This window comes from Toxorhynchites rutilus, chromosome 2, assembly GCF_029784135.1.
Source record: "Toxorhynchites rutilus septentrionalis strain SRP chromosome 2, ASM2978413v1, whole genome shotgun sequence".
Lineage (NCBI taxonomy): Eukaryota > Metazoa > Arthropoda > Insecta > Diptera > Culicidae > Toxorhynchites > Toxorhynchites rutilus.
This window is the reverse complement of record NC_073745.1, coordinates 161,076,670-161,094,284: the sequence shown is the minus strand read 5'-3', so window position 1 is coordinate 161,094,284 and position 17,615 is coordinate 161,076,670. Positions and strand designations below refer to the sequence as shown.

The window sequence follows — 17,615 nt, the reverse complement described above, 5'->3', positions numbered from 1 at the left end:
TTTGGTGTCTCATCTAAAATTAAATCATGCAAAATGCATACTCTAGCTGCAAATCATGACTATGTACCAATATTGTATAAAAATGTCAAAGAAATGATAATATTTACACATAGATATACAGTTGCGTGTTAACCATTTGCAGTCGTATTTTTTGGACATGGACATGTCCTGCTGGGCGGAATTATTTTTACTTGAAAGAGCAGTGATACATCATTTGTATGATTATGAAAGATAAACAAGATTTTTTCAATTATTTGTGAACTTTAGATATGTATCTGCTAAATAAGATGTGTTTTAATGTGCTTTTTTTTATTCTTTATTTGAGAGGTTTTCAGCCTCCTGGGCTGGTTCGCCTCTTTATCGACGGCATTGCCGCAAGGTTTCGTTGGGAACAGATTGCACATAAAATTATCACATAAAAATTGGACGTAAAAATTAAACACATATAAATCCTTTTGCGAGACATGACTTAACAAAGAACTTGCTGTTTGCTTGTTGGACCAGATGGCATGGATGTCCTCGGACCATGGCTCCAGGCCAGTGGAGAGGAAGCCGTGCCGTTGAAGATGCCGACGTGTTCTTATTCCCCTTCATCGTGGAGGGAAAGGAACAAGGATCTTCTTGACTGATCCATTGTTCAGACGCTAGATCTTAAAAAATAGTTCGGCATCTTTTAGGTAGCAGACAAGCGCTGCTACTCTTGCTGGATCGTCCTTCAAGATGTCTCTTACACTCCCGCTGATTCCATGCAGGTTTCGCAGATCATCGAATTTCGGGCAACCACACAAGAAGTGCTCGACGGAGTTGTGGATTTGGCAGAGGTCGCAGAGTAGATGGAAGGGTCCTCTATTGAATCCGTGTGAGACCGAGCAGTGACCGGTCCTCAATCTGGACAGGATTCGTTGTTCTCTCATTCCTTTAACATCGTCAAACCTGACAATCGTGCCCTTGACTTTTCTGAGGAATTGCCCCCTCTCTGCAAACCACCTTTCGGTCCAAAAGGTGCGGAAAGAGTTGGTGATCCACAACTTCACATCGTCAAGCGGCACATCCCGAGTGAAGAACGGTCTGGTGTGACCGATTCCGGCAAACTGGTCGGCCGCTGTTTTAATTTGCTGTTTTTATATAAAAAAAATTCTATAGCTCTCCTACGTCTTTCGAAACAAGCCTCTTAACATGCAGTCCTTATTTTTGATTATAGTTCTTTTCTATGATGACTGAGATCCACCATACGAACCATACACACAGTAAAATAAATTAGGGGGAGATAGCAGACATACGACGAAGAGTTAATTTTCCTTTTACATTACTTTTACCAAAAACGTACACTTTCGTGAGGTATTGCAAATTGAGCAACTTTAAAAAAAATTAATACATTACGTGTTAAAACGTTAGAACCACTCGATTTTTTGAGTTTCCAGAGATATGTAAGAGCACGATTGGAAAGATGTATATAGAGTAGGGTATGATACCTATCTTCGTTTATAAGATTGGCATATTTTAACTCTCTTGTTTTTTCAGGAGCGAAACATCCGAAAAACGAAAATACCAGTGTTTCATAACTATAGAACTAGATAGAAAACTATCGCTAAGTTACAAAATTAACAACAAATTTTGCATAAATCACAACAAGTTTATAATTTGTAGGCAATCCTCAGTTCTCAATCAATTTAAACAATGTACAATGAATTCTTTTTTTACGCGAATCTCTTGAAATTACGTGATTTACTTGAAATAGCACGATTTTTTTAAGTGATTTTCTTGAAATTACGCGATTTGGCAATGCCTATCATCGCTCCGTTGGGAAGAGAAAGAGAAGAAAAGAAATCCTGCGAGTGTGGTTATCATTTTTTTGCACGCACGCATCAATCACGTAAAAAAAAGAATTCCAGCTACGGCACGCGGAAATTTGAATCTCGCTCCACGCAGAGGAAACTGCACGTTTAAGCTCCATAAAAATCCCATACTGCCTGTTAGCTGTATCTATTCTTCGTACGATCACTCGTAATAAGTTATCGATTGGGGTTTGAGCTAGTAAATAAGCATGATAGTCCAGAAATTGAAGCCCCAGTCTAGTGAACCATGTAAAGGACTTCCGACTTTTATGAGATGATGCCTTATTTTGTTGGAATAACCAAGCATCACGGTGGTTTCGATGCAAAAAAGGCAGTAAATGATTCAGGAATACTTCCTTGCACTCCGGACTTCTTATTCGTTGTAATAGAAAAGACATTTGAAACAAGTCTTTCTGAGAAAGTTCTTCCCAAAATGTATTTCCTTAAATTTCTTTTCTTTTCGTAAATAAAGAAACAAAATCTAACATGAAATAAACTTAAAATAAAATAAGAGTGCAATCGATGTTTTTACTTAGTGATTTTTAATTAAAAAAATTATAAGAGGTTGTGTCCAAGATACGACCGCGACCGTAGAACTACACTGTTATTTTATATAAGTCGCCACACGTTGGTGGCTTGAAACTACTAGGAATATAAACACTTCTCATAATTTTGCGCTATTCTCAAAAGAAACGCTTCTGTTTATATTAGGCTGTCAAAAAAGTCCTGCGGTATTTCCGCGAGGTGTCGTTGTAAGCGCGTAGTTCTAGTTGTATTCATTGTATCGAGTCATACTATAGCTTGTTGGAAAGGTATTTTATAGTCCTAGCGCTATAATATAGTCCTTGACAGTGTTTTGTTTGGTTAAGTCGTTCGTGAGTTATAGTGTCGCAAATATGGAACAATAAAGAGAAAATCCGACATATTTTACAGTACAACTATGACGAAGGCAAAAATGCATCTCAAGCTGCCAATAAAATTTGTGCAGTTTATGGACCCGATACAGTTTCCATTTCCACCGCACAACGATGGTTTCAACGTTTTCGTTCTGGTGTAGAGGTCGTCGAAGATGCGCCACGCTCCGGAAGGCCTGTTGTCGAAAATTGCGACAAAATCGCTGAATTAGCCGAGAAAGACCGGCATAGTAGCAGCCGTGGCATCGGCCAAGAGCTGGGGATAAGTCATCAAACCGTTATTAACCATTTGAAGAAGCTTGGATTCACAAAGAAGCTCGATGTATGGGTGCCACACACGTTGACGCAAAAAACCATCTTTGACCGTATCGACGCATGTGAATCGCTGCTGAATCGCAACAAAATCGACCCGTTTCTGAAGCGGATGGTGACTGGCGATGAAAAGTGGGTCACTTACGACAACGTGAAGCGCAAACGGTTGTGGTCGAAACCCGCTGAAGCGGCTCAGACGGTGGCCAAGCCCTCATTAACGGCCAGGAAGGTTCTGCTGTGTATTTGGTGGGATTGTCAAAGAATAATCTATTATGAGCTGCTTCCCTATGGCCAAACGCTCAATTCGGACCTGTAATGCCAACAACTGGACCGCTTGAAGGTAGCACTCATGAAGAAGAGGCCATCTTTGATAAACAGAGGCCGCATTGTCTTCCATCAGGACAACGCCAGGCCACACACTTCTTTGGTGACGCGCCAGAAGCTCCGGGAGCTCGGATGGGAGGTTCTTTTGCATCCGCCGTATAGTCCGGACCTTGCACCAAATGACTACCACCTGTTTTTGTCCATGGCGAACGAGCTAGGTAGTCAGAAGTTAGCCACAAAAGAGGCCTGTGAAAATTGGCTATCCGAGTTTTTTGCCAATAAGGAAGCGAGCTTCTATAACAGGGGTATTATGAAGTTGGCATCTCGTTGGGAACAAGTCATCGAACAAAACGGCGCACATTGACTTAAAACAGATGATTGTAACTAATTTTATGAACAAATGAAAATTAAAAAAAAATACCGTAGGACTTTTTTGACAGCCTAATATTACTGGCCTCAAAAAAAGTTGCATTACTTTCTCATGCTCGAGAAAAGCGCAGCTGTCACCATTAGTGGAGGAGGTTTTGCTACTGGCAAGCGAAACCTAATCACATACAAAATCTCAGAACGACATTTATTTCTTGGTGACTAAACAAGCGAAATAAACTCTTTTTGTTAATAACAACCTCGAAAACAGTAGCATTGCTCCATTATGATCAATATAAGCGCAAATGCAATACAAAATTTCCCAAATAATTTTTTGGCGCACAACCTTAACGCCTGTTTCGCCATAACGTCAGTTTAATGCATTGATGCATTCTCAAAGGCACAAAAGAAGCCCTTATTATGACGGAAAACAAACAATGTTGACTGCTTGGAAAAAGACTGAATTATGCCACACAGCTTGTACTCTGCTGTAACACCCATCGATGCGAATTCGCTGATCAGTTTGTCAAGAGCGACCGCCTTCACCACCAGCGGGGGAAGCTTGATTTTGGTTGCTGCCTGGGTAACGGTGTTTACATTTTCTGACTGACACGCCGAAATCGCCTACTTCGCTGTTGTTCGATGCGGTGTCACCACTCGCGAAGGCTAGGTTCAGTGCGAGCGCTTTTCACTGCACTAACATCGCGTGCACCATTAGATGACGCTTGCCTCGAAATTTTATTGCACCTGGCAATACGTTCGTTTTTTGCAGGGGTCGAGTCTGCCTTCCTCTTCTTCTTGCTCATCACACAGCGTCCAATTTATGACGCGAAGAGAAAAACACACGATACGAATAACGCGAAACAAACAGAAAAATCAAACGACGATATCCAAGTTGGATTACCACTGGTGGGGCCTATCTTAGATCGAAGCGCAGCGAAAGCAAAGTGAACTGGATTGCTCAACAGTCCGATACCGAATGAAAGTTTGTCTCAGCGAGATCCGCTGTTTATACTCTAGTCAAGTATTCCCCTTCATTCTCCTACTTTTGCTTTGTTCACGAAAACTTTAAATCCTACGGTTTCCCCTCCGTTGGTCGTCGATAAGTTGCTCGTTATCGACAGCTCTGTTCGGGAAAGCACACAAATGGGCAGAACAAATGTATGGGAAAATGGAAACGCTTAAAGTTTTCATGAATTTTAACCATTTACAAACCAGTGGATTCTAATGTATAGCATATTAAACAAATCTTACGGAATTTCCGATTCGTTCAGTATGTAAATCGCCAGAATCCGTTCGCGACAAAAAAAAATTATTAAAGTTAACTTTATTTCATAAAAACGTGACCTGTTTTCTGATTTGGCACCCTTAATGAAAGACGTAGTTCTACGTCAAAAAAATCCAAGAATATCCACGATAATAATAGGGGGAGGGGCTTTATCAATGTCCACGAGTTTCCACAGAGAGGGAGGGGGGAGTCTAAAATTGTACTTTTTGTGTCCACGTGGTATGTGGACAACCCCTTAGATTACTATTCAAGTTCACTAATACCACTCAGTGTCGCATCATAGGCGATTGTGGCCTGTAATTGGACATATCAACAAACACATCACAAGGGTTTTTCACTTTAAAAAAGTAAAAATTTAAAAAAGGAAAATGATTGAAAATCTAAAAAATAACGACACGACACGATTTTTTCGTATACCGACAAGTACCTCCTGCTCTGCGACAACTTGGTAAACGTCGTTCAACGTAAGAAAAATAACAGGTATAATCTTCCGCACTTTGTGCATGCAATAGTAGGCATAGAAAAAAAGCAAAAAAATATTTTGAGACCATTGATTGAATGCATGTATATTTGATCATGGTTATTTGATCATATTTTTTAATAGTAACTCAAAAAAATTTTCCTAAATATTCTTCGAATAGGTAAAACAACAGTTTACCCAATCATTCTAAAATTATAAATATCATACAGCAATTTACATTTAATGCGACATGCCGAGACACCAGGTAATTGAACGTTTTTGATGAGAGTGGTACAGTGTCAATGTTCGGTGGCGACTTCCAATGTGGGGCCATAATTTGGGCCCCGAACTCGACATTTACAACAATGTCCAATTAGAGGTAAAAATGTCGAATTAAACGTATCGCATTACAGATCTGTCCAATTAGCAAAATGTCGTACTAAATGTAAATTGCTGTATTTATCTCATCGTTAAAGAGGACTTTTGTATAAAAAAACATTTGCTATTTTCATTTGAACGACTTACTGTTGGAAAAAGATGAAAAGATATCCTGCTTCCTTTATCACTTTCAGTTCTGCCCTTTTTTCGGCAATGCGGGACGTTGCATCTCGACATTTTGCTGAAAGTAAACAAAAAGGGATCACAATAGTATTGATGAAAGATGACATAAAACCTTACCTAAAATGAAAATCCGATACACTATCGTATTTGTCGTCGGATCAACTTCAATTACCCAGCAAACATTAGATCGTATAATTTTGCACGTGCCAAGTCTTACAAGAAATCCGAATAAATCAGAATCGCATATAATATCAATCAAAGTATGTATCGTGTATATTTGAAATCGCATAAAATGTAAAAACTCGATTTTATATACCAATATCAAATTAAGTCGCAATTCGGTATAATAAACATCAATTTTATGATGTATATTGTCGTAAAATATATTTAATCCGCATCGTATGCGTATATTACGCTGATGCAGTTTATGTGTCGTATAAGCGTATAATTTAAATCGATTCAGTACTGTAGTAAATCGTGTTGCATGCTGAAGAAAGTCATGAAACAGTAATCATATTAGATCCTAATAAAGAACATATTACATCATATTGAAATGTCAATGAAATGCTGATGCACTCGAAAGTTTTAACCACTGTTAAATTAAATTTCAGATAGCCGCGCGAGATAACTGGTGGATGACAATTTAGACGACCGGAGTTCGAACCCACATCGGAGCAGTTTCCACCAAACAACAATCTGTGCCATTTTAAACATTCATATTCCACTTCCAACATAAGTCAATCAATCAATTATTATTTCTACGAACATAAATACTCATATATAAAAATGACGATTCGAGAGGTTATAATAAACATTTCACGAAAATATTTTGCGCCATTTGTTTTTTTTCTATGTCTGTAATAAATCGTATATGAGTATGGTAAAAGTCGTATTTGGTGCTTTGACAATTCATGAATATATTCATATTACATCGCTATTCAATTCCAACATAATCGCTATTATAGCCGGTCAAAGTTGCATATTCATCCAAACAAATTCGGTAAGCATTTGCCATGTATGTATATGACCTCCACTTTTGCATGCATATGCCACCCAGCAAATATTAAATCGCATAACAAGCGTATATATAACATCATATGCCCTAAAATTTGGTTGGCATATAATGCGCCTAACTGCGAATATATGCGATTCTGATTTATTCGGATTTCTTGTAAGACTTGGCACGTGCAAAATTATACGATCTAATGTTTGCTGGGCAGTTAGGCGCATTATATGCCAACCAAATTTTAGGGCATATGATGTTATATATACGCTTGTTATGCGATTTAATGTTTGCTGGGTAGTGAAATCACTTGATGTGTGACGTATTAAATAATACGGGAATGAGTTAACTCCTTTTTCTTCTTCGACACAGACAATGTTATATACCTGTTATTTTACTTACGTTGATGGATCACAACATATGTCAAATACTACTTCAAATTGTCAACACTTATGTTTTGTGTTTATACTCAAAAATTATGCCTGTAGATTTTGTTTGTCGATGTTAATGCGCTCGTATGTTTATATTAATTAAAATAAAACCATAAAGCATGTTTTCTAAACATTGAGTACAAGTGCGAATGTGTTGAGAATATTAGCGTTCAATATGAGCACTGATGTTATGTTTATTTTTTACTACTCGGTTTTGTTTTCATCCATGTAATAACACCAAATATCACTACTACTCGTATATCATTCATATACTTATTCGAAACTCTCTGTAATCGTCTTGCAATCAATTAGTCAACCGAATTCCGTCGACCAGTAAAGTATAATATTTTGTTGAAACGTGACATTCCATAGGTAATGATCGTTTAATGATTGAATACTAGATTTTTTTTTGTGCAAACTTTGTTCATGATTATTCAACAATTTTGTTTCTATTTCACAGAAATTCCATAGAACAATGGATTCTTCCGAATGGTTCAGTGAAATCTCTGAACAGTTGTGGCCAGGCCAATGTTTTTCACTTAAAGTGAAGAAAGTTTTGCACGAGGAGAGCTCAAAATATCAAGACATCAAGGTACTTGACACGTAAGTATTTCCCTCATTTTAATGACCTCAAGATATTTGGCGTCAAAATGTAGGAAAACTTGCCCAGAATAATGTGGTACATATGTAATCTTGTAGATAACGCTACAGTTGATAAGAAAAAAAAAATCTACATAACGATGTCCAAATAATAACCAACTATTTGTAGTCATCAACAACTTACATGTTTTTTTTTTGTAATAATAAATCTATAAGGTGCATGTATTATTTGTATTATTTAGAGATAAATAGCGCAGGATTTTATATTGTGTTGCATTAATTGATGTGTAGACTTGCAGCTCGCCGCTAAAGAAAATGAATAAGTACCGCTAACAACAAGATTTTATTCCTATGCCACGCGTTGAGTGTAGATTCTTCGTTGATTTTATACTTATTTTAATGAGAATCATGCATTTTTCAGTGTTTCCCATGGAACTGTTTTGGTATTGGATGGAATCATTCAGTGTACGGAACGTGATGAGTTTGCGTATCAGGAAATGATTTCGTTTCTGCCCCTATGCAGTCACCCAAATCCGAAAAAAGTGCTGATTGTAGGCGGTGGAGATGGAGGAGTGGCTCGTGAAGTGGCGAAACATCCTCTGGTCGAGGAAATTCATCAGGTTGAAATTGACGACCGAGTTGTTGAGCTTTCCAAAAAATATCTTCCATTCATGGCCTGTGGCTTTGATTCCCCCAAATTAAAACTCACAATTGGTGATGGTTTCGAATATATGAAACAACGTGAGGGGGAATTCGATGTTATCATCACGGATAGCAGTGATCCGATAGGTCCAGCAGAATCTCTTTTCCAAGAATCTTATTTTGGTCTGGTGAAGAAAGCATTAAAACCGAACGGAATAATTTGCTCTCAAGGTGGCACATTTTGGATAGATATGAAACACGTGAAAGACACACTTGATCACTGCAGAAAACATTTCCCAGTGGTGAAGTATGGTTTAGTATCGATCCCTTCGTATCCCTCTGGTCAAATTGGCTTTTATGTGGCGAGCTTGAACGAGGTAACTATTAGCCTAGAAACAATTTCAATACTGGAACGCTGACTTATTTTTTTTGTAGAGCACAAAATTCAACGAACCATTGAAGACATTCACAACTGAGGAATTGGACGCAATGAAAATGCGCTATTATTCTACTGAGATCCATAAATGTGCATTTACATTGCCTAGATTCGCTGCCAAGTGTCTTTACTAAATGCCTGATGAAACAAGCTTTATCGATGAACCATTCAGTCTAATTGTTTACATTTTTGGAGAAAATTGTAATTTTATTCATGTTGTCATTGGAATTTTTACACAATTTATGAATAGTACAAATAAGATGAAATCTTTACAAATAAACCAATCGAGTAACATTATTTGAATATAGAAAGGACTTTTTCAGCGTCGAAAAAATAAATTGCATTTTCTAGAAAAAATCTGCCGTAGAGGCACCAACAATACAGCCATTAATGTTTCAGCAGCCAGTCTGAACTTGGTGAATAGATGGGTGGAACCTGATAACCGTTAGCTTCAACGACCCGCCCCCGCTAACGACTCGGAAGACTCAGATGAATCTTCGAAAGGGCTGTCTGGGCAGCTTATCAAATAACCTCCGATTTCCTGCTAAATAGCGACAGCCCGACCACCTTCGTCACTTTCAACAAAATCATCATGGAGGCGGCCGAAGCCTTCATCCTAAGAACGGAAACCACTCGGGCAAAAAAGCACTGCATTGGTGGCCGAGGATATCAAAGGGGAGGTCAGGAACCGGAGGAAGTTCCTCCGTGCGGCTGAACGACTTCTCCTTTCTTTCTTTGTTTTTAAGAGGCTTTAAACTTTGCAGTTCATTCGCCTCTAAAAACGACTACCACTCGGAGGCCCTACGAAGGAGACTGCCATGAACAGTTATCGAGCGTAACACATCAGGGTACGGCGGTTAATCCGGAAGGCGAAATTGACAGTTGGACTCGTTTTCTGAAGTCCATCAACGGGAACCAGTCCTCGACGGATCTTTGGCGCAGAATTAACGCGCTGAACGGAAAGAGACTACACAACCCTATTTTTCAAGTGGACGGTAGATTCCTCAGCGACCTCAGTACACACGACTATCCCGAGGGTTGGAGACACAGCCTAGTAATATACATACCTAAGATCGGCCAAAGCAGCAACAACGTCAAAGGCTACGGTCCAATTTCCTCAATCTCTTGTTCATCCAAGATACTAGAAAGAATGGCGAACAGCCATAGTTACCTTTCTGTCCGAAAACAGGAAATTGGACTATCGGCAGTTCGCCTTCCGGTCTGGAATGGGCACCAACATCTATTTCGCGGATAGTCGAAGCCAACATGAACCATCAGCATATGGATATTTATTTATTTATTATTTCGACATAAAAAATCGTACAGACATTTTTACCTACTAAATCTAAGCCTAAACACATTTTTTGATACACCGAAGTCAAACATATCAGACACTTCCTTGAACTTACTACAGCAGACGTCCAGTGGATTGTTGTGTTGAAGCGAAGTTTCGCTAATATATCTTCGCAGTCGATGTGGTCTGTCAAGATATCAAAGACGAGTAGTCGTTGAAGAAGAACTCGTCTGCTCGCTAGTGTTGGCAGGTCAATCAGCATACAACGGCTTTCATACGCTGGCAGGTTGGTCCCTCCAGTTGAGATTCCGAAGAGCATAACGAATAAAATGCTTTTGGACTCGTTCTATCCGTTTCATATGGCCTACATGGAACGGATTTGTACACCGTATATTAACGTACACCGAAAAATATTAAAGATCCTCGGAGTGTTGGTCGACCACAAACCTAGAATTCGTGATCGGCACCCGATGCCAGTAATTGACGATGTGCTTACTAAGATTGGGAAAGGAAACGTATGGAGTGTACTGGATGTGAAGGACGCTTTCTTCCAACTGGAGTTAGAGAAACAATCTCGAGATGCCACAGTCTTTATCATGCATCGAGGCTTATACAGGTTCAAACGACTCCCGTTTGGTCTGGTATCTCCGCCAGAAATTTTCCAACGTACTATGGACGAGATTCTACTGGATTGTGCTGGCGCATATTGATATTTAGATGACGTAGGAGTTGAAGTCAGGACTTTAGAGGAGCACGACAAACGATTATGTGAGGTATATTTTTGATACAATTCTATTAAACGGTGTTAATAAATAATCAAAGGTGGGTCTACTTTTTCTTCTTTTTGTGTCTTCTTTTTACATATACATTTCTGAATTCTCCATGATTATAGGTTCTAAAAAAACTTAAAGACCAGGGAGTAGTCCTCAATTGGGAAAAATGCAAGATACGCGTCACGGAGTTTGATTTTCTTGGATATAAGATAAATTCTGGAGGAATTAAGCCTTCCGATGAAAAACGAAATGCTGTGATTACGTTCCGTCTTCCTACAAATGAAAGCGAGGTGCGCAGTTTCTTGGGACTTGCTAATTATATGGGTAAGTTCATCCCTTATCTAGCGGCCGTTGAGGTTCCTTTGAGGAAGTTAACGCAGAAAGGAAGTCAAATTTTGCTGGGAGGAACCGGAAGAGATAGCATTTTGGACAATTAAAGAGAGCATGGCGAATGCTGGGTTTTACAAACTAAAAGATAAAACTTCGGTCTTGGCAGATGCAAGTCCGTTTGCCTTAAGAGCAGTTCTTAACCAAACGAATAGCGAAGGAATATCTAGAATAATCAGTTTTTCATCTAAATTATAAGCGGACACCGAGAAAAGATATTGCCAAACGAAGAAGGAAGCGCTAGCACTGGTCTGGAGCGTTGAAAAGTTTCCAGTATATTTGATCGGTCGTGAATTCAACCTTCTCATGGACTGTAAAGCATTGACTTTCTTATTTGCTCCAACATCACGATCATGCGCTCGTATCGAGATGGGTACTAAGGCTACAGAGTTTCCAGTACAAAATTACTCATATTTCAGGGCAGTCTAATACCAGGGACAGACATACAGCTGTACTTGCGCTGTAAGGGTACAGCGTTGTACAGGTACTATCGTACCATGACAGACATACTTTAGTTGTACATTGTACCATATGTCAAACTGACAATCAGAATTTTTTCCAAATTTCACCACATATTTCAATGAAAAAGGTTTTTATTTAGCGTCTAAACTATCAAACACAACAAATATGTTTCCAATCTGAGTTATTAACTCAAGAGAAAGTCAGTGAAAATAATGTTTACCAAGTGTTTTGATTCGATTTGTTCATGCTACCGACCACTAGCCGTCTATGGCGCTGCGCACAGTACAACTGTAGCCATGTACAGCAGTAAAACAGGTCGGTACAGGTACAGCGTTTGTACCGAGTTGCTTGCATGGTTCTAGCGCTGTACATGGTGACAGACATACAATTTTCGAAGTACAACGGTAGTACAGCTGTATGTCTGTCATAAGTATAACATAGCGAATGTTTTGTCTCGACTTTCCAGACTGGTACCCCAACCGTTTGATGAAGCAGAAGAATTGACAGTGAGAGAAATTGTATAATCTTTAGCAACGACAATGACTTTGAAGTGTAATGAAATAGAATGCGCTAGTCGAGACGTTGCCGAAATACAACAGGTAATTGGAGCTCTTGAGTCAGGGACGGAGGAAGACATTCCTTTGTCTTTCAAAATGATATCGACAGAGCTTTGTCGTTTAGATGATGTTTTGCTGAGAATGGACCGTATTGTAATTCCCGAATGTCTCCGAAAACGAGTCTTATGGCGGGTTTACATTAGGGAGATCTATAGCTATAGATGGATTTATTCACGTGAATATAGGTGTAAACGGGTGAGAATAAATATAATACACTTATTCGAGGTATATATAACTTGAATAAATTCAGCATATGTAAACGCTTGTGAATTTCTCACTGGTGAGAAATCACTAAAGTTGGATGCAGTTCTACTTCAGGTGAATAAATTCACCAAAAATATGAATATATTCATTATAGAAGTTCACGCTAGTGTAAACTGTTGATGCGATTTCTATAAATCTCATCATATTTCTTCACATGAATATATCACTAGTCTAAACCCACCCTTACAGATTGCACACGAGGGGCATCCGGGTATCCGGATTATGGAAAGTTATCTGCGTACTAACGTGTGGTGGCCAAAGATGGATCAGGACGTTGAAAAATACGTGAAGACATGCCGTGGTTGTATATTTGTTTCTGCTCCTAATAAAGACAGAAAGACACTTCCTTGCCGACTATGGGAACACATCGCTGTAGACTTTTTAGGTCCTCTTCCGGATGGCGAAAATTGATTAGTGCGTATCGACTACTATAGCCAATTGATGGGGGTTGTCGAAATGAACGAAATAACATCAACATCAACTATTAAGGAACTTCTAACCATTTTCTCACGTTATGGAGTACCTGAATCCATACATGCGGATAATGGCCCTGTTTTCTTCAGGGGAGTTCAAAGCCTTCTGTGATGAATATGGCGTTCACCTAGAAAGTACTACAAAGAAGTTCACCATGTGTTAGTGTTGTGATAATACTTTTCTCACACTATTGGGCTGGCTTTGGGATGGTCACCAAAGATAATCGTAATACAAATTTTGTTGATTATCTTTGTGTGAGTACCATCATTAGATTCTCACGACAAATCGCAGCTCTGCCAGGAATGCCATTTGAACCAGAATGCTGATGGCCTTAGTGGCCAAAAAGACTCACCCGAGGCAGTGGAATCATTCGAAAACACTTCTTCAAAAGGAAAGCTCAATCGCAATGTCTAGAAGACCTCGAATTGATTCCAGTCGGCTAAAGGATTTTATAAGATACTGAGAGTGCTATTATGTTTCTTTCAATTGTGGGAAAAGTAGGGATGTAGGGTTTTGCCTATTGACGTACCTTGAATAATTGGACGAACCTTGATTCAGGCGGGGAAGCATGAATGACAGTTAGCGAGAGGGAGATATGCGGACGAGATAGATGAGCGGGCAGAAAAAGAGATGTGACCCAAGACGGATCTATGGTACTAGGTGAGGCCGTTTCGTCACTAAGTTGGTTAGGGGAGCGGTATATGAAAACAGTACGGAAGAAAGCAGAAGGGGAATTATTTCCTTGAAGCGTGAAAGAGACAGACTGATCACAAGCGAGCTCCGGCACAAGCGTATTGTGTTTTGTTTACAAACAAAACACAGTAGATTTCCAAGATGGCTGAAGAGTGGTTTTAGCAAGTTGGCCCACCTTAGGATATACTTCTACGCGCCTTGATGTGACCGAAAGTGAACTGTTGTACCGAATACAAAGTCGGAATATAAATAATTATATTAACACCCCTATTCTGTATTTCGACCGATTCGAAATATTTCGAACGACTTGATAAAATTTCATTCTGTATTCCATTCGAGTTGTTTTTGCATTTCGTTCGATCTGTTTCTCTTCGAACATTAAATGGACAAAACGTTCGAAATAGGAAAAGTGAAATTATAACTCGAACGAAATAACGGTTTCGATCGAAATGGAAATCCGTCGGAATACAGAATAGGGCTGTAAATATAAACAGAGTATTTTTTTTAGATCTCTATACTTTCAACTACTCAAATCGATCCTTAGAGGAGATGGAGCTATTGAATATTGATGTGGTACCCAAGTCGACAAACCCGCCCAACGTTCCTCAGCTGCGTACCATCGAGAATTTCTGGGCAAACCTGTAGCGTAAGATCTACTCCAACAACTCCGCGAAAACTGAGAAGGAATTGATAAATAAAACGAAAAAAGAACTCAAAAACACGCCTACACGCATGTTTTCGCCCATCATGGCGAATGTTCTGATTAACTGCCGAAAGGCTGCTCGCAAAGGCGTACATTTTTTTTGCAAGTGACCTAATAGAATTTCCTTCCTTGGGAAATTTATCAAATTCAATTATCTGTTTTAGTTTTTTTTATCACCATCCGAAAAAAGTTATTTTTTTAATGCAAACGTTATATTGAATAAATTTTAATACTGGACGAATAAGAGTAAAGAACTCGAAATTTGCTCATGCTGCTCGTGTTGTCTTGTTGTTGTTAACACAAAAATGGCTCCAAAATGAATAGTTTTTGATTTGTTCACGCTCAAGAAAATCAGGCATGTTGCTAGATATCAGAACAGGTTACCACATAAGGTTAGAAGTGATAATTTATTGTTAAAGAAGAGAAAAAAATAAAATCGTTGGTGGCAATATAATTGCCAGTACCCGTTAGAGGGTTAATCTGAAAGACCCTGTATGGAGGGTTATATATATTCCATTTCGTTTTAACTGTGAAGTGGCGTTCGTGATCATGCCCCCAATGAATGATTCCGTAAAGCCAACCTTTTTCGATTTCACAAACGAACATTTAAAGAAATGTTTTTATTTCCCAGCTACACAGTTTTTCATGAAAAATACGGGCCTTCTAATGATATTCAGTAATTTACTATTTATGATTTATTTTATTTAATAAAAGAGAACAGTTTTTAACTAATTTGGTAGATAACAAAGTAAAACAATTTCAAGTATGACATACGTTAGTTTCGCTATTTTTTAGTATAATACTGTAGAAATAAATGTGCTGTTTTAATTTAATATGGCACCGAAAGCAATAAAATAGTTAATCTAACCCGGTAATAAATACCAGGAAGTAAATACACTCGCGATAGATGTACGTTATGCTATGATATTTGTGAAATTGTTTTATGTTTGTGACTTATTAAACACGTTTTACTCTTCGATCAAATACATTTACACTATGAATATGGCACTGCCTTATTTTCGAACGATACATGCGGAATGCTAAAATCTACTGAGAAGCACATCAAGTTTTCGACTATGATAAATAGATTTCAACCCTTTGGGTGCACATTTAATTCACTTGTTACATTTTATACCTCAGAAATACTAAAATGCTTTAATGACTTTATAAACAGTTCTTTGGTTATAATGAAATAGAGATGCACATTGGTTACTTAAGCCCATATCTGAGAAGGAAAGAATACATTTTTTACTGGCGAAAAAATGAGTTTGTTGTTAACTTACTCTTAAAGTGAAATCCCAACTTCCAGTTGATAGAGCTGTCCCATCAGGTGATACTTGCAAGCATGATACTTTGTTCTCATGTCCGTATAGCAAGCACACGCGTTGTGCTTTCAAAGTATCCCAAACATTTACAGTATAATCGTTGTATCCGGCGAACAACAGTCTTCCGCTGACCGAAAAATCGACTGAATTGACTCCAAAGATTATGCTATCCTTACAGAAAACAGCCACTTCCTTATCAGCTCTCATGTCGAATAAACGGCACTGCAAGTTGAATATTTGATATTTATATATTGCGCCACATTAGGTGTTATTGCTTCAATGACAATGACTAATTACCGTCAAAGTTTTATACATGTTCTATACCCAATCATCCCCTACTTAAGCATACATCTCTTAAATGGTGTAAACAGAGTTCAATTTTCACAAAAATTACAAAAACAAATACACGAGAAAATTCGCACTATACTTACAGTACTATCGTCAGAACCAGTGCTGATGGCATCCCCGCTAGGATGAAATTTCACACTGTTCACATCCGATTGATGACCTTCAAAAGATTGCACAACGTGACCGGATCGCATGTCCCAAATAAAAGCCATTTTGTCACAGCTGCCGGAAACGAACGTATTGCCCGTTTCATTTGGAGCTAAGTCGATTGACATAACATCGCCGGTGTGACCGTGGAAACTTTGCAATAGTTGTCCGGATTCGACATCCCACAAGGCGCACGTAGAATCTCCGCTTCCGGTCAGAATTTGTTGGTCCGAGTTTGGGAAAATGCAACATGACATGTAGCTCGTGTGGGTTCCGACAGTTTTCTTCCGTGACGATATGTCCTCATCCATTGTTAACGGATATACGGTAACTTTATTATCTAAACCTCTGAAAGCCAAAATAAAAAAAGTACACACTTAACGCTACTTTACGCAATCCAATTCGACATACCCGCAGGCAACAAGATTGCCAGATGGAGCGTACGAGCATCCCATCACCCAGGTGGTAGGCATTGTGACTGCATGTTCCTTGTAATTGGTAAAAGCATCCCAGATAATTAGTTTCCCGTCTTGGGAAGAAGATACAATGTGCCTTTTGTCCGGGGACCAATCAGAACAAAGCACTTTAGCTTGATGGCCTTTCAGTACTCGTCGTGGCTTTATATTGAGATATGGGATCACTTCGAGTCGCTCTGCCACGGAAGACACTAAAAATAACATTCATGATTAAAAAAAAGTATTCCAATTGTAGTTTTTAAGGGCTTACAAGTAACATCATTCAATTTCTGTCTTTCTTCTTCAAGTTTGGCTTTCAATGCCTCCGCCTCTTTTACTAGCGCCGATACCTTATCGGTAGTGCTATTGCTCAACACCTCGGTCATTGTTGTATAGTTTTTCTAGATTTTTTTATGAAATTAATATTCTAATTCCAATGTCACCAACAAGATCGCGCAGAAGAAATTTGCACCATTTGACGTATCGTATACAAAACAAAAA

At 38.8% G+C, this 17,615-nt stretch overlaps 2 protein-coding genes across 2 annotated transcripts; one reads left to right on the top strand and one right to left on the bottom strand.

Annotated features, from left to right (window-relative positions):
* The first annotated feature begins 7,509 nt into the window (after window positions 1-7,509).
* LOC129768900 (spermidine synthase) lies at window positions 7,510-9,483 on the top strand. The gene is made up of 4 exons (XM_055770843.1): window positions 7,510-7,866; window positions 7,955-8,097; window positions 8,516-9,113; window positions 9,172-9,483. The coding sequence occupies exons 2-4, from the start codon at window positions 7,970-7,972 to the stop codon at window positions 9,304-9,306; spliced, it is 861 nt and encodes a 286-aa protein (XP_055626818.1). The 5' UTR covers window positions 7,510-7,866; window positions 7,955-7,969; the 3' UTR covers window positions 9,307-9,483.
* Window positions 9,484-15,553: 6,070 nt separating this feature from the next.
* LOC129768899 (guanine nucleotide-binding protein subunit beta-5) lies at window positions 15,554-17,615 on the bottom strand. Its single transcript, XM_055770842.1, has 5 exons — window positions 17,386-17,615; window positions 17,071-17,326; window positions 16,596-17,007; window positions 16,123-16,386; window positions 15,554-16,064 (listed from the first exon to the last, which is right to left on the bottom strand). Exons 1-5 carry the CDS (start codon window positions 17,498-17,500, stop codon window positions 16,053-16,055), a joined length of 1,059 nt encoding a protein of 352 aa, XP_055626817.1. The 5' UTR covers window positions 17,501-17,615; the 3' UTR covers window positions 15,554-16,052.